Here is a 20,829-nt window from a genome sequence, read left to right on the forward strand (position 1 = left end):
GATAATATGCGTATTCGAGAAAACATTTTCAGACAAAAGTTTTACGGTTTTAGACGAGGATCTGAATGGTGACCTTGATAACTGTTCGGGGTTATTAATGGAGATTCGAGAAATTTAAGTTCTCTCAATATCAACTGGCCAGTGTGAACTGACTTCTGATCACCAAAGTTTAGCACATTTTGTCGCGGATGCTGGTTGGATGGGTGACTGGAGAACCAAAATAATCCAAGGCGTCTGTAGTAGGGTTCACTTGTAATCAACCACACTGACGAGTCCACAGAAGCCTATCCGGGGCGAAACGCCGCTAGTCGAGAATGACTGCCGTACCCGAAATTGATAAGGTTCCGGTTATCAATGTGGATTCGAAGAAATTAAAATTCCTTTTTGAGGGGGAAGGTATTGTCAAACGTTAAGGGAAAATCTTGATTATTTAAAATAAGGCACGTCTAACCGTGACCTTGCGTGGGGAGGGGGAGAACTCCCGGGTGAACTCCCTACCGGTATGAGCGAAAGCTCCCTGTCCGGACTTTCGAAATTTGCTTTCAAACATAAAAGGCTAAAAAAATTCGACATCGCGATTGAAGGGATAAGCTCAAAACCAAAGGGTCCGCGCGAAGCGATAAAAGCCGAAAGGTATCGCGGACTGTACCCGAATGAAGAAAAACGCAATAAACTCGTTCGAAGGTCACAACCACTGGGTAATAACTCACGAATCGAGCCGTTTCTTAGGTCGTTCGGTGGACAGTCCGGCGACCTTCAACCGCCAATCCTAAGCGAACGAACGGGCAAGAAAATCGCGATCGCGCCACGCACTACCGAAAAACGAGATATGGATCATCCGCCAGATTTTCTGAAAGTGCCGCACTAATAGTAAAACTCCGGCGGACACTCTACGAACCTGTCAGTCACTAAAGGTAATCTATAACACCCTCGATTCTGGAAAATCCGGGATCCTAGATGACTCCTAAGAATGTCTGAATGCTAAGAAACTCGACTTAAATTTTATATTCGAGAGAGAAAAATAAATAAAAATAAAAAGAGGTAAAAACTGATTGTAATAAAGACTCGAAATTTAAAAGGAACAAAAAAATGATTTACGCCGAAGAATATTACAGCAGATGCGGATTATACAACCGGAAATGTACCGTAACGCAGTTGGAGGGGTTTATAACAGATTGGCACATGACCAAGCTATGCATGGACAGCAATTTGAAAATTTGCTGTAAACTGGTCACATACAATCCTTTTTTGTGTAATGTGACCTACTATAGATCTCGCTTCAGCTGGTCGGATCCACATACGAACTTTTGTTTTTGGTCAGATGAAACCATCTCGCCTTACGTGGCTGGATCTACATACAAACCTACATACGAACTTTTGTTTGTGGTCTTATGAGACCATTCCGCCTTAGCGCAACGGATCCACATAGGGTTTTTTTTTGGAATAATGAGACCTGCGATGAATCTTGCCGTAGTAAAATTTTGCGTTCTTTCAATTGGCGGTGTCAAAAATAAGGGTTTCAATTTAGAAAATAATAGTTGACCTTGAAATAGCCTTAAAGGTCAACGCCAAGTTCAGTTTCGAGGTTACCACTTAGATCCTCGTACAAAACCCTAAAATTTTTGTCTGAAACATTTCTCTCGAAAACGCTTATTTTCGCTGATAGGAGGAGGGGGCCAGATACTTTTTGGTCGCCCTGTATGTGTGTGTGGGTGTCGTCTAAAAATGACACCGGCTTCCAGTTGAACCGCGATAAATCACACTTATAACCACGTCTTACGACCGCAAGATGGATGATTACAGAGCACGACGAAATCACAACGACAAGTCGGCGAAACACTCGTGTGTCTTCTGGGCACGAAGCGAACCAAAGAGGACAGTTTTCTCCATCCATCTCGCAAATGTCTTGGCATATCTTTGGCACGCTGGTATATTCTTATGGTTACGAACAAATGATAGATTCGCACTTCTGAAAGCCCCGATCACAAGGAAAATTACTTTAACCGAATATTTTGGCTACAGTCGCTGCAGCTAGCGTTAAATATATCCATACCTCTCCTCCTTATCCTTGCCCTTAGCAGTGATGTTGTAGTCGACCGGAGCCAAAAATTTAATGACGAATATTGTTCTTTTTTCCTAGTCTTAGAGAAACATGTCAGGCCTCGAGTGTGAACTCTTAGGGCCGCGTTATGTCTGTAGATATACGTAGTTCTTGCATGTGTAGTCTACCCAGATAGTATGTGCTCTACGTACTGAGCGTGCTCTTTTAGAAAAGAAGCATCCAGAAGCAGTGATCCACTTTTCCTACTTATAATGTTGTAATTCAGGCCAAGGGTCTCGTTCGCCTGCTCTGCGGTTTTGTAAAGGTACGCTCCATTGCCAATTTTCTTGTGGGTCCTGGCCATTTTATGAAAAGATCTCTACCATTTGCAACAATGTAAGCTGTACCTAGAACAATTCGATTATAGACACTGGAGATTCATCAGTCGGCGTCCGCCTTGATGGCGTGAAGTGTGTAGTCGCGAAACAGACAAATTTATATGCAAGCTCTTCTGCATATGCATGATCTTACGTGTGGCAATATTAAGAGCCTTAAGCTCGTTCTTCATCCATTGTACCGCCTTAAACGAGTAGAGTAGAACCGGGACGGCAAGCATGTGAGTCACAGATACCTTGTTTAACACCAAAATATTTGAAGAACAAATCTTCCGAACCAGATGCTTGTATCTGCTTCGCCGAGATTCCTTCACTGATTTTACGTTCTTAACGCGACTCTAAGGCATGCTCAGGTATGAATAGGTATCTCCAGTGTCAAGATGTCTAATAACACTTATATCTACAAGTTAAAGCAAACTCCTGTTAAAAATAAGAATCCAAAGACTAAATTTGGACCACAACGAATAAACATAAACAAAAAATTCTATTGTAATCTGAAAAAAAATTTTCTAACAAAAATAAAAAAGGGGAAAAAATGAAAAGGCAGCCAACCACATCCCCTTCCTTCTCCTTTTTTTTCTTTCGACTTTTTTATCAAAATCAGTTTTTAAATTAATAGATAAATTTATTCGTCTTTTAATATAAAGCATTTCCATGAATTCTCTCTTTCTCTCATTACTTTCACTATGCAAAATTTGAACATTATCCCAACCAAACTCATGGTCAACATCAACAAAGGCTTTTGTATATCTGGCAAGAACACTCTTGTAACAGCGTCACAAAAGAACATCACGTTTGTGTTCCTCTACTCTAGTGTTAAGAATTCTGACAGTCTGTCCCACGTAATTCATCTTACAGATCCTGCAAATGATCTTATAAAAAACACCACCCTTTTCAAAATCATCCAAAAGATCTTTGCAAAAATGTATCACTGAATCCATTTTAAATGGTATACGGAAAATTGTATGAATACAAATTTTTTTTTAAGATATGTTCAATGGTGTTAGAAATTTGACCAAAAAATGGAAGATCAAAGGTATTAAACTAACTATATTACTATAACTCTTTCTGATTATCTGCAAGCAAATTATTACTCTGTTTGTTTTTGATTAGTTGAACTCTAATTGCAAAGTGTTTCTCAATTAACTTTTGTGGATAATGATTCAGAAAAAGGATATTCCTAAAAATATTCAAATTTCTTGTGTGAAATGAAAAATGGGACAAACCGAGAGCTCTGTGAACTAAGTTCATATTTACTGCAATTTTGTTTTAACAGGGATGAGTAGAAAGGAAATTTAAAATTCTACCAGAATATTTCATTTTTCTATACCGATTGGTAATAATATTACCATCCCAACCCTTAATTACTCCTCTATCCAAAAAACTGATTCTGTTATTCTGTTCTATTTCGTGAGTGAATTAAAGTTATGGATGAAAACTGTTAAAAGTATCAATGACCATCTGCAACTTTTCTAGAGGAACACATAATAATCTATCGTTGATAAACCGAAAACAAAAAAGACAAAACAAAATCTAATTGCCCAAAAAAAACTCCAAATCTTCCATCACTATTTCTGCTAAAATCACAGAAATGACCGAACCTATGGGAGTACCAGACCTCTGTATATAAAAAGATACATTATATTTTAAATTAAGTTGACTCTATAATAGAAACTATACCTTCGATAAAATCTTTTTGACATAATCGAGTACGAGTTTTTACATTATCTCGTCTATTTAAAATCGCCTGTTTAACTAATTCAAGGGGTATACCCGGAAAAATTGCAATAACATCCAAAGAAATCATTACATGGTCATCTGGAACCATTTTTTAAATAATACTTTTTTGAAATTCTCAGCTATTTTTAACATTATATTCAGAAGTTGTAACAGAGTCCTTGAGAATCAAATTGAAATTCTGTTCTAAAAATTTTGTGGGAGTATTAATAGTTAAAATAACTATTCTTAAGGGATAGCCATCTTGTTGAATTTGTCTTAAACCATAACATCTTGCAAGAACTGTGTCTTCAGTGTTAATATCAGTCCATCTTATATCCTTTCCCAGAAGTCCTTTTATTGTCCAATTATCAAGCATCTTAAAAATGTCTCTTTTTAATTTTTTTAGCAGATTTTCATGCAATAATTTAAAATTATCATGATTAGACAGCAAATTCTCCATATCCCTAATATAATCCGATTTTTCCATGCAAACAGTAATACTGCCTTTATCAGCATTCATGCAAACCATATCAGGGTTGTTTTTAAGAAACTCTTTCGTCATCATGAAACCTTTGGAAATATTATGCTCAATATTACTGATATGCAAACTATTTTACTCAACAAAGCTCTTTGACATTTTTAACACATTGTTTCGGAAATGCTGCTAATCTAAAAACGGAATTTTGTGTATATTTGATTCAACATCTTTTACTATTTCCATCACTTGTTTTGCCTTTCTTTTTATCACATGGTTACTAAAACCTTGACCTAATCTGAGAATATCTGTAACTGGGTCAGGAATTCCAATATTTGTCAAATTCGCAAACCAAAGATCTTTACCTCCGTCTTCAAAAATCGTATGTAAATTTAAATTTTGCTCTTGAACATTAGTTTGCTCATGAATCAAATTAGAAAGTTGGTTATCATGTTTAACATCACTGTTTAAAAATTTTTCATTGAGGAGAATCTGATGCTTTAAAGATCCATAATTTCATGCAAACTCTTGTTAAAAACAAGAATCTAACGACCAAATTTGGACTACAACGAATAAACATAAACAAAAAATTCTATTGTAATCTGAAAAAAAAATTTGGATATGTAGAATTTGCTTTCTAATCATAATAATTTTGAATTATTGCATAAAGATCCGCTAAAAAATCAAAAAGAGACATTTTTAAGATGCTTGATAATTGGACCATGAAAGGACTTCTGGGAAAGGATATAAGATGGGCTGATATTAACACTGAAGACACAGTTCTTGCAAGATGTTATGGTTTAAGACAAACTCAACAAGATGGCTATCCCGTAAGAATAGTTATTTTAACTATTAATACTCCCACAAAATTTTTAGAACAAAATTTCAATTTGATTCTCAAGGACTCTATTACAACTTCTGAACATAATGTCAAAAATAGCTGGGAATTTCAAAAAAAAGTATTATTCAAAGAAAGGGTTCCGGATGACTATGTAATGATTTCTTTGGATGTCATTGCAATGTTTCCGAGTATACGCTGTTACAAGTGTGTTCTTACCAGACATACAAAAGCATTTGTTCATATTGACCATGATTTTGACTGGGATAATGTTCAAATTTTGCATATTCAGAATAATGAGAGAAAGAGAGAATTCATGAAATTGCTTTATATGAAAAGACAAAACAATTTATCTATTAATTTAAAAACCGATTTAAATAAGTTGAACAAAAGTTATGACAGATTGTAATAGATGTTTATATTGTTTTTACAACAGATTGGCCTACTGACCCTCATTCGAGTCTCACGTATCAAAGAGAGAGCACCCGTTCGCGGGTGCTGTCAATTTCTACCATTTAAATTTTTCTTGCCTTGATAAGGGTACTGTACGAGTACCGAAATGTTGGTAATGCAATTTTATTTATTTTTAATTTGCATTTTTAATGTTATTTTATTGTAATTGGATAATAATAAAAATAAAAAAGGCAAAAGAAAGAAAAAGAGAAGGAAGGGGTTGTGGTTGGCTCCTTCACATTTTTTCCCTCTTTTTTACTTTGGTACGAAATGTTTTTTTTAGATTACAATAGAATTTTTTGTTTATGTTTATTCGTTGTGGTCCAAATTTGGTCTTTGGATTCTTGTTTTTAACAGGAGTTTGCATCAATTTGATTATTAAACGTTAAATAGGATTTTCAATTTGAATTTCAATGTAATTTAAATTTCTTACATTTTTATATCTACAAGCTCAGGGTCCTTGCGAACTCCAATAATCTTTTCCTTCTGCAGCTGAATTTTTGCACATTCATCCAATTCAAAGTTCATACAAATCTCCCCTGTTTACTGCTTGATGATATTTAAAGAACTCTGAAGTTTGCTTTTACTAGAAGCATAGATCTTTAGATCATTTATATAGAATACATGATTTATCTTATAATCGCGATGATTATTTTCGCCACAGAGGTATCCAGAAGAATTTCGTAGTGCGAGAGATAAGCGCCAGAAGGGTGATGAAAAAAGCAGAAGACTCATGGTGTCACCCTGAAAGACGCCCCTATGGAAGGTGACGTTGTTCATGGTCCTTCGATATTTTGCAGATGATATAGTAAATCTAGTTTCCGAAAAGGGGTTTTAATATCTCTATGCATTTCACTATATGTGGATGAACCTTCATGTTTTCCAACGGACAGATGATAAGTCTATTAGAGGTTGAATCTGAAGCTTTCTGGTAGTCAATTCAGGCCTTCGACAGGACGCGTTGATCGGCTGCTGCGTCTTTGCAGACGCACCTATCAATTAGCAAGTTCTCTCGGCATCCTGCTACACTTTAAATATGAGGTGAATATGCGGGCGCTAGATGTTGATGTGTACAAGTAAACTTCTTCCACCATGAATTCTTGATACCATCTGGTCCTGTAGTGAAAAATTTCTTCAAACCTCTCAGTTCTTTTTTCACTTCTCCAGTAATAATTGCTGGACATTCCTCCTCAGATCTTATAATGTTGTCACAAAATTCCTTGAAGTGGTTGATACTATCCGTATCTTCTTTCAACTTCAGTGTTTTCGGGATCTTGTATACCTCTCTTCCAATAGTACTTAATTGTCAGCAGTTGTGACTTGTTTAGTGTGCAATTGAATTACTTCAGTTCTTAAGCGACCTTTCGAACACTTTCCGTGAAAGGTCTATCAAATATTATAAAGTCAATCACACACTGAACACGGGACGCATTCTGTCTTGCCCATTTAATCTTCTTGTTCAGTTGATGCATGCGTTTTTTGATGTTTTGAACAATCGTCGGTTTTAGCCTCCGATTTGAATCAGCCAAAGATCTCGTAGCAACATAAACTGAAAAATTGATGGCCCAGAGGTCGGACTTCTCCGATATATCCTCACGATATATATATGAGATTAAGTGGGATGATGGTCGTGGGGGCTAAAGAGTAGGCTTTGGACCCACTACGTAGTCTTGTGGGTTCGATCCCCGTCTCGCATTCTGGAGGTTCAGAACCCACCTTAAACTGTAGGTCTCGCTTCCACAACCAACTGTGTACGGTGCGTGTACAGGAATAGGGAAGAAGTTGCGAGAAAAATGTAAACCCTTAGGGGGCACATTAGAAGCTTCCATTCCATATACACTGCCCTGCAAAAGTTTGGACTCATTTAGAAAAGTCGTTTTTTGTTGTTATATTTATCGCTTTAATTACCCGAGCTGAAAAAATGTCTCTTTAAAACATTGATAGTTTTCGAAATTATGTTTAAAATAAGCCCAGGGTGAAGCCAATTTATCTAGTTTTGAAGTAGATATTGCAAAAATAGTGTAAATTTCAACGTTTTCTTAAATTCTAAATAACTTCCGAAATAGTTAACGTTTTTTAATGTTCTTGGGCTCATTTTTAAGCTTTTTTCACCTTATCACAACAGTTAAGATTATTAATCGTAAAAAATTTCTTCTCGAACTGCAAGAACTTGAAGTTGTAATAAAAAAGTTGGATAAATTTGAAAACATCTTATCCGTAGGCAAATCAGAATAAAAGGTAATAAATATATATTTTGTGGAAATTCCATAGAAAATTCATGTTTATATGTTTCATATAGTTTATCAAAATATTTTTGTTACTAAAAATAATATTTCAATTTTTCCAACTTTTTTGTTACAAATTCAAGTTCTTGCAATTCGAAAAAACATTTTTTACGATTAATACTCGTAAGCTGTTGTGATACGGTGAAAAAAAGTTTTGACATGAGCCCAAAAAAATTGAAAAACGTTGATTATTTCGGAAGTAATTGAAAATTTAAGAAAACATTGAAATTTACACTATTTTTGTAATATCTTCTTAAAAACTATACAAATTGGCTTCACCCTGGGCTTATTTTAAGCAAAATTTCAAAAACAATCAACCTTTTAAAGAGACATTTTTTTTATTTCCGGCATAATTAAAGCGATAAATACAAAAAAAAAACGATTTTTCTAAGTGAACCCATACTTTTGGAGGGCAGTGTACGTGAGATCTTGACAGCTAGCAGGCTTTCGAGAGAATCTGGTCATCGATAGATGTTTCTGTAAATACGCAGCATCCTACCAGCGCTGCCATTGATGGCATGGATTGATTACCTAAACGATTTTGTCTTATTGGAGTGGAATAGAAAGCAGTATTTTTAAAAATTAGCCTTTATCTAATTGTCATTCTCATCTCTTCAAATAATTTATTTTTACTGTTAAATCATTTAACTGGATAGGTAGTTCAACATAAAGCTCTATCAAACTCGTTTATAATGGATTTAAGTAGACTGAATTCGCAGCTTAAGCATTTCATTTAAAGAGATAGCAAGGTATTTTTTTACATAGTTCAAACAAAAGCTGCCGATCTTATAAAAATAAGTTTTTAGAATTTTAATCATTAACATCTCAAAAACAAAATATAAATAAAAATACGAAAATGGGCTAGTTTTCATGTAATTATATCATACTCGGAGTATGACGCGAAGTTATTTAACGTCGGTTTTTTAATGTAATATTTTCTTAATTTTAGACCAGAAATAATACGTAGGAAATCAAAAAAGAATCTTTCTGGGCTAAATAAAATTATGATGTTAAAATTCAACCATTTTTAGAAAGATTCAGTGATGCAACAATAATTATAATTAAATTGATCTTACCAGTAGTAGGATATCAGAAAGATGGACGGTATTGATATCGCAAGTTGAAATCCATACCACGTTCGGGTCAAATAAGAAATTAAAGGAAGCATTAAATGTCCTAATATGAAAGGTAAATGAAACAGCACAGATAAAATAGGTCGCCACTTTGGTCCACAGATTTCCATCACTGTAACAATGGTTTCCTTATGTACTAATACCCAACTGACAGTCCACTGAGAAATGCTCAGAACTAATCAATATTGAATTTGGTTTAGTTTTGAATTAAAAATAGCAATATCAAGTTTTGTTAATTGATTTTTATATTTTATGGTCCCACAAATTTCCCAGTAATATATATTATGTAACATTTGAAAAATACTTACGTATAACGAAACTTGCAACCATTGTGCCACCAGTAGCTATTGCTGAAATTAACTTTAATGGCAGAAATAGTTCATACCAAGGCACAAAGGCACATAGAATTCCTGATAAGGATTGAAACGTTACGGCTACAACCAGAGGAATTTTTCGTCCAATTCTGAAAATGTCGCAACAGTTTTAAGTTTTGCTTAAAAATGCACAAAAATAAATCTTGGCAGTTTTTTTCAAAGAGTCTCAAATCTCTATTTTACAACATATGTGTACAGACTTTCTTGTTAAAACGATCAATTTAGTTCAATATATCATTACGCTTTATTCAATCATTAGCTTTGATTTGATTGGTAAAGTATATTCCAAACCTACCCTACAAGAAACGTCGGATTGAAAAGTATTAAAAAGTATTATCATTTCCAATGCGTTTCAATTCTGATCTCTGATGCAAAGAAAAGGTTTGAAAAATGTTAATTCGCATAAAGCATTACCTCGCTGAATTTGAACCTTCAACGTGTTTGCTTCGCATTCAAAAGTATCAGGTAGCATTTAATTCATCCACGCTCAACTCTAAGCAACAATCGAGAATTTTCATACTTCACATAAAAAAGTATTGTTTCTCTTTAAGATCATGCACTCAAGATGCGAATATTAAAGAAATTTCTTCAAAGGCAAAAAAAAAGTTTTTGACTGTTAAATTATTTAATTAATTCTTAAACTATATTTTATCTTTAGATTATTATCAAAACACCTAACCATCAGCAGTAACGGAGCGCGCATTGAACTTTCGTTCGAAAAATAATACTTATCCGATTTTTTACATTCAAGATTTTTTTTTAATTTGAAGAATTGTATGAATAATGGCTTTTTTCAAGTTTTAAAGTTATCAAGTGTTTTAAGTTTCATGAAAAAGGTAAATATACATTTTTATTAATTAAAAAATTAATAAAATAGTTAGTACAACTTAGGGCCCCATTTTTCGCTTAAGGAAGTACCCTCGGCACGCAGCAAGTCCGGTAAGTGAACGCTTCCCCTTGTCATTGACTAACGCAGTCACAGTCATAAGTTTGGCAACGAATTATAGGCTCTGAATAATACTTTTCGAAGCAGATATACATTTCGTATAACATTCTATATACATGTCAGAATTATTTGCGAACTTCTTCATTTTTAAATCTTTTTATATACTACAAAATGTACGTCTTCTAATAAGATGACATGTTATTTTCAATAATTGATTTTTGGATTATGAAGCTCTGAAAGCTTGCAAAATATTAATCAGAGCTTCAGTGCATTTTAATACACCGGTCATCGAAATATCAAACGATTCCCATTTGTGATTCTATTACCGAAGGTACCCTTCTAGAAACAATCAATTAAGATTAATAAGAAACGATAGAACTAATATCTCAATCGTTCCGAATCGTGTTTCTTAATTGTGCCAAAACGATTGACAACGATTGAGTATTTTGCATTTCGAATTGTTTCCAATCAAGTACTTGGAATTTGCCACGTGATATCAGCACTTTCGTCTACCAGGAATTATTTACAGTTTTTTACTTTTTTGGAATAATATAAATTCGAAACAGTATATATTATGAAACGAATAAACATTTTGTAAATATATTATATTATAATATATTATATTAGTGAAAAAAGCAAAATTGTTATTTTTTATTAGCCTGACTTGAATTATTTATTGTAGTTAAGATTTTATAAATAGTCATAGGTTTTTTAATTGGTTGAGATTTAAAAAAATGCAAACGAATATTTTAAAAACGTTAAAATTCAGAAAAGCTATTGAAATATTATTTTATTATTTAAAAAATTCCAAACTGTTATTAATTGAATAAATTAAAACAATTAAAAATACTATTAGAGAAAAAAGATTTTTTTATCAGAAAGAGGTCTCGATTTTTAAGTCATTGTCATTATTAACACATAAATTCATATCATAACAAAAAAAAACTTTTTATTAATTCAACTTTTTAAATTGAACAGTAAACTTACATCAATTTGTGTGATGTTATTATCTATTACCCTTGGACTTAGAGTATCACTTCACTTCTACCACTAATGATTTACGTACAAACAACTTTTTTTATTATTCGCAAGGTAGCCACTAAAATCGGGAAAAAAATTTGGAAGTTGATTTTACATTAGTGAAAGAAGCAAAATTGTTATTTTTTATTTATCTGGGATTATTTATTGTAGTTAACATTTTATAAATAGTTATAGGTTGTAAAATAAGTTAAGACTAAAAAAAGCAAACGAATATTTTAAAACATTAAACTTCAGAAAAGCGATTTAAATATTATTTTATTATGTAAAAAAGCCAGGCTGATATTAATTGAATTTGAAACAATTAAAAAAAAAACTATTAGAGATACAAAATTTTTGTATCAGAAAGAGGTCTCAATTTTTAATTCATTATAATTATTAACACATAAATTCCTCTCATAGTAAAAAAACCTTTTGTGATTTTAGTTTCTATAACCCTTAGATTATCACTTCAATTCCACCACTAATGATTGACGTAAAACCAACTTTTTTATTATTCGCAAGATAGCCACTAAAATCGAAGAAAACACTTGGAATCATTTCTTTGTTTAAAAAAATGTAAATCAGTTAATAAAACTCAAAGTTTAAGTTTTTTAGAGCTGAACCTTTTTTATTTAAAGCATTTAAGACTGAATTGCAAATTAAAACATTCAATGTTTTAATTATAATTAATATTAAAACCAGCCTGTCACGTTATTTATTTTAAAATTATGCCACAAGAAATTAAAGTATGAAAAATGTAAATGTTCAATCTTGTTTCGATTTGATTTGATTAAGTAAAAATTCAGAGACTTAAAAATAACATTTTAAAATTCGGGCTCCTAAGCTGCTTAATTTTAAACTGAATAATTGCTTAATTTTAGCATTTTAAACGCAGTTCCAAAAATTTTGGAAATTCAAAATTAAACTCTTGTTCTTTGATATGCTAAAATGTGGAAAAACGTCCATACTGTTACATGAGAGTTTAAGAAATGAGGAGATAGACAATTGGACATAAGACCAAAAATAAACTTTTGATTAGACTATAGAATACAAAATTTGACCAAAATTATAGAAATATGTGGCCATAAATCGGAATATTTCTAAAAGGAGAAAATATAAAGAAATGTCTGTGCTTAAGGAAAGAAAAATAGTTGTTGCGATAAACCCGCATGTATTCAATTCGATTTTGAACTATTTTACCTGTAAATACCACAATTTTTAATGTTTCAATTTTAAAGTAGTTTAATCGGTAACAGTTTTTGTATATTTTAATCTACAAGTTCATTTCTGTGAATTATTGTTAAAGCTTGAAACTTTTTAATTACATAAATCCTTCTGAACAGTCTAATACTATACAATTACAAATTTTAAACCTTTAAAGATTTTAAGATTAGCCATAGACAAACTAAATTATTTTAAACAATGAAAATGGAATATTTTAAATATTTAAAACTAGAAACTTACAAGAATTTCAAATCAAACTTACTTAAAAATTCAGTATTCTTATATTGCAAGAAACTTAAAAGTATTGGATAAGTTTTTCTACTAAAACTTTTTAAAAACCTCAATGAGTTACCTACAATTTACTTAGTCCGAGTTTCAAATAATTGGCGCCATCCTACGTTCTATAATGATTCCAATCATTTTCAATTGGCTATCTATTATTCTGAGTTACAGGTTGAGAAACAATCATTTTGATATTGCTTTAATTATTTAAAAGCGGTTTTTTACTCTTTCCAACAATTAAATATCAACAATATGAATACCCGAGTCGAAATTTGGGCCCTACTTTGAAGCCATAACTCCTACCTTAGTAGGGCCTGGAAGCTGTATAGTAGGTTCTGAATAAGTAGAAATTTCAAATTAATTTAAACCCTACTTTGACGCTAAAAGTGTCTGAAATCGACCGTTTTCCCACGCTTAGCGTCAAAGTAGGGTCTGCATTTAAGATAAATTAGACCCTCTTTTAAAGTTCAAACTACTACTGTAGGACTTGTGGCATCAAAACAGGTTCTCTATAAACTCACACCAATATGGATGAATAAAAAAAAGTATTGTTATTTATCAGAAAAAATAAATTATCTGTGATATAAATATCAAGAATATTCGCAATTATTTTTTAGACATATTATTAATAGTATTTTTTTTATGACGGTAAAGCATAGTGCACTGAGAAATCCGCAAGTACTAAGTAGGGACCCTGTAGTGAGGGACGCGCCAAAGGCTATGTGGAGGGGTGAGTTGGAACGGAAGTTGGAGCCAGCGGTAGACGGCGCGATCTATTTAAACGGCAACAAACACGACAAACACTAAGCATATCGAAGGTAGGGACCCTGTAGTAAGGGACGCGCCAATTGGGCAGCTGAATGTGGATTGGTCAAGCGAGAAGAAAGAGACACTTCCGTTCCAAATTAAGATACTATACCAAAATTTACTACAGCTTCGCGCTTCGGTATGCGAGTAGTGCTTGTTGACATCTTGAAGTGGTTAGGGACCCTGTAGTGAGGGATGCACCAAACAGGCATCTGAGTGCGGATTAGTCGAGCGAGAAGAGAGGGATACTTTCGTTCCAACATCAGATACTGTACAGTTATTGAAATTTGCTATAGCTTCACGCTTCGGGGCCAACGCCCCCCTCCACATAGCCTTCGCCCGTCCCTCACTACAGAGAAGAAATTAAATCAGACGGCCAAAGAGCAGCTACTCCAATTTTCAACGAATGCTTTGATTCAGCACTTAAATTTATTAGAAATAAAAGTTGCGACATCTGCATCCAGTATTCACTGGTATCATCTAAGAAAATGGTATCCTACTTCGGCTAAAGTTTGGATAACACTGATTCGGAACTGTTAGATTTTTATCGCAAAAACATTCCATTAAAAGGTATTGACATGCTTTTAAATCAACTTTTAAATCCCCCGAAGCTTCAGGGTGTGGAAAAGAAGCATGCTACTTATGGGAAACAAAATGAATCGATTGCTATCCAGGAATATGAATTAAAATACGGAGTCATAGTTTCTAACGTTGCCCTCATTGTTCTACATAATAAACTGTGGCTTTGCAAGAATCCAGACGGTTTTGTTTTATAGAATAATGAAATAAACAAATTAGTTGAAATTAAATGTCTAAGTTCGTGTGAAAAAGAACCGCTTTTTGATATTAACACTCAAAATTTCAATGTTGCATACCTTAGAAGAATGAATAACGTAGATCAACTGAATCAAACATTTGTAGCGCAATTAAAACTTCAAAGCTTTATTTACATCTCTGTTATTTAAACTTAAGAAATTTGGACAAATGTATACAAATGTATTGGATAAATGTATATATAAATATAGGTACGAAATTTGTTTCAAATATTTATTAATTATTATATAATTCTCATTATAATAATAATTTTCAATTCTGAGGTACTACCAAATCTGAATCACTTTCTTTCAAAATTGGAGGCTGCACATTCACTAATAAGCAGTACACAAAAACGATATTATCTGCTTGTGGTAATAAGTGCCTTAGCATTTTAGATCATATATTATAAATTCGTATTTGTTGCATAATTCTTTCTATGTAAATTCTTAGTCATGCAACTTGATACGTTTCTTCGAATTCTTCTTCACTGAACTTTTCCTGTCTTAGAAAAGGCGGCATGACTAGGATAATTCCTTCACCTTTTTCATCAAGCGTGCTTTGAATTACGGGGAATCCTTTATCTGCTAACACAAGATCATCTCGTTCTAATAAATCAAGCAATCCACTACTTGTCGTAATTTGTGCATCGCTGATTCGGCCGCCAAAACTATTTGAGATGAAGGATATCAATCCAGCAGAACTGCAACCTACCAACACTTTGATCGTGAATCCCTTTTTATAATGGGAATAAGTTTGGACTTTTGCTTCGACATCACAAGTTTTTTCTATTCTGATTTCTGTGCAGTCGATAATAGGGCGACAGTTGGCGTATGTCTCCTTAAATTCTTCCGGCATCGTACTTTGAATTGTTTCTTAGCTTGGCCATACAATGAAATTTTTACACCTTACTACTAGGTATTCGAACATAGATATAAATATCCTAGATATTGTTTTTCCACTGACTGAAAACAGTACTCCCAACGCTGAATAAGTTAGACCTAATTTCATTTTACACAAGAAAATTAGGATTCGATTATCAGCAGATACTTTTGCTCCATCAGTAATTTCTGAGATCCTTCGAAGGGATAAAAAAGCTTTTAGTGTAATACCAGCTATGTCAAGCCATTCTTGGTCTGTTTAATGGAAGACACCCCATGGAATCCTTTTTGACACTTCAGAAATCCACTTGTATCCAAATCCTTAACATCGGGTCCAACAGCTTTATCCACAAAAACATTTTCGTTAAGTGTCGTCTCAACTTTTGTATCTTTTTGCGCACTGTGCTCAATTCAGGCACTGCAATTCGGTTAGGTAGTTCTGCAATGTACACTTGTGTTTCAGCATCACTGCGTTCGTTATAAATGTAACGATTACATATAAAAATATTTGAATTTTCAGTCCGGCACTTATCTTCCGGCAAATATACTTGAATTTGCTTGTCCAAGTTTTAATCGCAAAAAAGATCATCTGTTTGTATCGATATTTCTTGATTATTCTGATTTTCCTTTTGCTTAGGTGTTAGAATTGTCAAATTCTCAGAAGTGACTGAACTAGCACTACCATTATCCATTCTTTTCTTGTAACGATTATGCCTGGAAAATGAATTTGATTGTTTATTTATCAATTTCTTCAAGGTACAATACACTTCAGAATATTTTGAATAAGAAATTAAATGGTAATAGAACATTAAGAATTTAAAACATAATAACAAACATAAAATGAGTATTTCTAACCTCTCTACAACAGCCTTAGTGTTGACGAAAGGTTTCTTGTAAATATCTGGAAAAATATTTGGACAGTAATTAGGACTGAACGGATTTTCTGATTTTTCATTTCCCACGAAGTAATCACTGCAAATTCGGAAATGCGCTTCTAGTTGCCAAAGTGAACCATCCAGGCTAAAATACAAGTAATTTTAATTAAAATAAAAAAAACATCCGAAATACTTCACTACATTTCTAACGCTTTCAAAAATAAGGTTTCATGAATCAACGTTACGAAACGAATAATTTTTATATTATTTCAGGAACTGTATATTCCAATTTTCTAAATTCAGTAGGCAATTCTTTTTTATAAATTTTATCATTCATTTTGTAAGAATAAAATAAGTTATTAAGTAACATATAAAAATTCGTTTTTAGGTCTCTGAAAAAAAGTTTTCTATGATTTCAAGACTTTTATATTTACGAAGATGTATTATGGAAAAAAAACATGATTTCTAATATAAAAAAACTTTTAAGACTCACAATACATAATTAGTTTAACAATTTTTTTAACTTAATTTTTCTTACTTTCGCTTTCGCCAATTTTCAAGAAATGGTTGCATTTTAGTTAGCCAAGGTTTATTTTTTTTTAGACAAAAAATCCCTACAACTCTACGGTTTCGAAGTTTAAAAATATTTAAATGATATTAAAATATACTTATTTAAAAAAATGTTTTCTTTAAAAAAAAATGTGACATTTTCAACCACAAAAAACAGAGTGGTCGTTTAAATCAAAGAACAAAATTCCCGGTCATTTCCCGATTTTTCTCCGGTTCGCAAATATATTTTTCGGTAAATAAAATGTAAAAAAATCGAAATATAAAGCTAAAAAGTAAAAGCACAAGCAATACAAAATAAACAAGAAACTAAAGCATTCAAAGTGGAACTCTTGAATTTTTAACTTTTCAAATTGAAGTTCAAAAGTTTTTAAATTCAAAAATTTTCTATTGATTTTTTCAATAATTAACACGTATAAACTGAAAGGTGCTAACACTTTTCAACTGAATAATTTCAAATTTAATGAATTTAAACTGCAAAATTTAGAATTCTTGACATTCATAAATTATAGAGTTCAAAGATTTAGATTCAGTTTCAAAAATATAAATCCAGAATAACATTTCCAATACTCTAAATTAAGGAATAAATCAATAAGCTTTCAAAATGGTCAAAATTATATTATTCAGTTATTTTAGACCAGTAAATATTTTAAAATTTATATTTTTTCCAAACTCTTGAGAAATCTAGAAGTAGTTTTAAATTTTCTGAAATTTAGCTTTATTTTTGAAATTTTTTCAAAACTTCTTAATAACTTTCAAAATTAATTAAATTCGTCTTAAAAATATTTTAGAAAATCCTGCGCATTTGCAAAAAATTTCCTTAAAACTTGGATTTCTAAATGACATTGAACACTTATTATTTTTAGAAACAATTAGAGTAATTTAAAGAGATATTTAGAAGTTTGAAAAAGATTAAAAATTAATTTAGAACTTGAAGTGATTTCAAATAATTTTAACGAAGTGTGTTTACTGACAAAATTTGATTATACGTAAGAAAATTTCGGTGCAAATACTCACAACCTGATTTAAAACAAAATGTAGATTTCTGCAATTTACACAAAATTTAAAGGCTTTTTAAGAATTGTGAAAGGCTCCAAACGAATAAAAACATTTTCTTAACATGCCTAGAAAAATTGAAAATGATTCTTCATTTTGACAAATTATTTTAGCAGAATATTCAAAACGATTTTAAGAGAATTCTAATATTACTAAAAATGACCCAGGAAGAATTTAAGGATTTTTTTTTAATTCTTAAACTTTTATAAAAATTGTAGGAAAAATTTTATTCAGTTTGAAATATGTTTAGAAGTTCTGAAATTTTTTCAAAAACTTCGTTTAAATTACTTGATATCATTTTACGTTTTTAATTGATTTTTAATCTTTTCAATACTTCTAAATATCTGTTAAAATTACTCAAATTTTTCTAAAAGTAATACGCGTTCTATTACTATTTATACTTTAAAATTCAACAATTTCGCTTACAAATTAAATATTTTATTAAGTAGAACAATATAAATTGTAACGTTAGAATGTTAAAAGCTTCTCGAGATTTTAGCAATTCAAAGCTTTCTATGTCAAACATTTAAGTTGCAAGTTGTTTACTTTTAAATATTTGGCTTCAACTTAGCCCTTTTAAATTTTAAGTCAAATATTGCTAACTATTAAATAATTATAGTTTTTCTTAATCAAAAATTTTTTTAATTAAATGGGTTAAAAATGGAATAATTTACACTGAAAAAATATTTTTAATTTAATATAAGCATTTAGTTACAATTTAATTACGAATCTGGAAATTCTTTAACTTTCAACGGATTTAGAATCGTTTTATCAAATCAATTGTTTTACAGTTTTTAATACTTGAAGTACCGATCCATTAAAAAAAATAGTTATTTATATTTACAATTGATAAAACAAAACTGTTTTTTATCCAAAATTTGCAACTTTAAATGTTTCTAATTTTTAATTTTTTAAGTCTTCAAGACTGCACGTTAAAATTCTTTAAATTAAAAATATAAGCTTAAAAATAAAAATCCAAAATAGAGAATTTTTCAGGTAAAATATTTTCGAATTACGCATTATAAACTTAATGATATCATCATTTAAAAAGATATCAATTTAACTAATTATTAAAAAAGACTGTTGAAATCAAATTTGGACAGATTTTTCTTCTGAAAATTTGAAAACTTCCCGGTCAAGAAATAAATGCGCTACCATTTCCCGGTTTCAGAAAATTCCCGGTCATTTCCCGGTCCAGCAACATCCCTGAAAAAATGTGCTTAAAAATTTGAAACAGCAAAGTTTTAGTACACTTTTCCCCTGAAAAATAAGCAGTCACATATTTAAATTCAATACTTCTTTAATTGGCAAGAAACGATAGTAAGAAAATTTGTAATTTGCAAAAAAAACTATTTCTGTCAGAGATATGATTTTTGGGACGAAAACTAACTTAAGAGACGTTTGAAAAAATTTAAGAATATTAAACTCAGAAAATTTGAACTTAAAGAATTATACCATTTCTAAAATGATGAAACAAACATTAATAATAACAATCAGTACTTACGTCTTTCTGTTAACAGCAATAATCCACCTGTCTCGGTTTTCTAACATATGTTTTGCCGTTGGGAAAGCATAAAAATACACACCAGGAAGAGTATTTTTAAAACTGCTAAAACAGTTTACCACATAATAATTCGAATTGCCTTTCCTAGCTTTTTGACAGCGTTCTGTCACTTCTGCCCCTCCTGCCATGATCAACAAACCTAAGAAAAAAATAACATTGCACATAACATTGCAAATTGTTTTAAAAAAAAAAACAAGCTTTACCTAAATTTCAATACAACTAATAAAATACTTAATGACATTTAAATTTAAATAAAATGTATTTCATGAAATTCAAATTAAAATAAAATATAGCCCATAAACATTATGGGTTAATTAATCTTTCTAACCTCAAAATCTCGCAACTAGCATAACGTTTACAAAAATAATAGATGGTACAAATATAATATTACTTACCCAAAGGAACACCATAATTTTTCAAAATACCTTAGTATTTCTTTTTCAAAAAATAAGAGTATTGAAATACTTCATGTGATATTTGTAATCCAATCGGAGATCTGTCATACAAAACAGAAATTCAAAACACAACTACGACTAAACCGTTTAATAATCTCGAGCAAAAGTTTTTTTCCCTAACTCGAAATTTTATCAGCGTTCCTACAGACATTCCCGTTATTTGATAATTAAATTCTTATTTTCAGTATAAATTTATTTATTTTCAATCGCATGTAAACAAGTGGAATTTATCCCTAAGAAATTTTCACTTTTAGACAACAGATGGCGCCAGACCGTTTCCGTTGCCTACACCCAATAGTATCTTGATTTGGAACGGAAGTGTCTCTCTCTTCTCGGTCAACCAATCCGCAGTCATTTGCCCGATTGGCGCGTCCCTTACTACAGAGTCCCTAATACAAAGAAACGAACCCGAGATCGCACGCAGGCACAGAGTATGTATCAAACGCCCAACGTCCTAACCAATTCAGCTAACGGAACACGTTAGGATGTATTCGATAAGAATCATTTGCACTTGTCCAATAACTCAAGGTCAAAAATATTTTTAAATTTAAAACAATTAATGAAATAATTACTTTTTTTTAACTTTCTGTGTCGTTAAATGTTTGAAACGATTTTTGAAGATTACA

General features: G+C 31.7%; 1 protein-coding gene across 2 annotated transcripts in view; it reads right to left on the minus strand.

The window, feature by feature from the left end:
• Positions 1–20,829, minus strand: part of LOC117170637 (solute carrier family 22 member 3-like) — a 262,724-nt gene that overhangs the window by 73,761 nt on the left and 168,134 nt on the right. For both annotated transcript variants that reach the window (XM_033357541.1, XM_033357542.1), the window contains exons 2-3: positions 9,648–9,802; positions 9,283–9,451 (exon numbers count right to left, since the gene is read on the minus strand). In XM_033357541.1, the coding sequence (XP_033213432.1) occupies positions 9,283–9,451; positions 9,648–9,802 (324 nt within the window). The remainder of the gene's footprint in view (positions 1–9,282; positions 9,452–9,647; positions 9,803–20,829) is intronic.

Source organism: Belonocnema kinseyi, chromosome 4 (genome assembly GCF_010883055.1).
Source record: "Belonocnema kinseyi isolate 2016_QV_RU_SX_M_011 chromosome 4, B_treatae_v1, whole genome shotgun sequence".
Taxonomy (NCBI): domain Eukaryota; kingdom Metazoa; phylum Arthropoda; class Insecta; order Hymenoptera; family Cynipidae; genus Belonocnema; species Belonocnema kinseyi.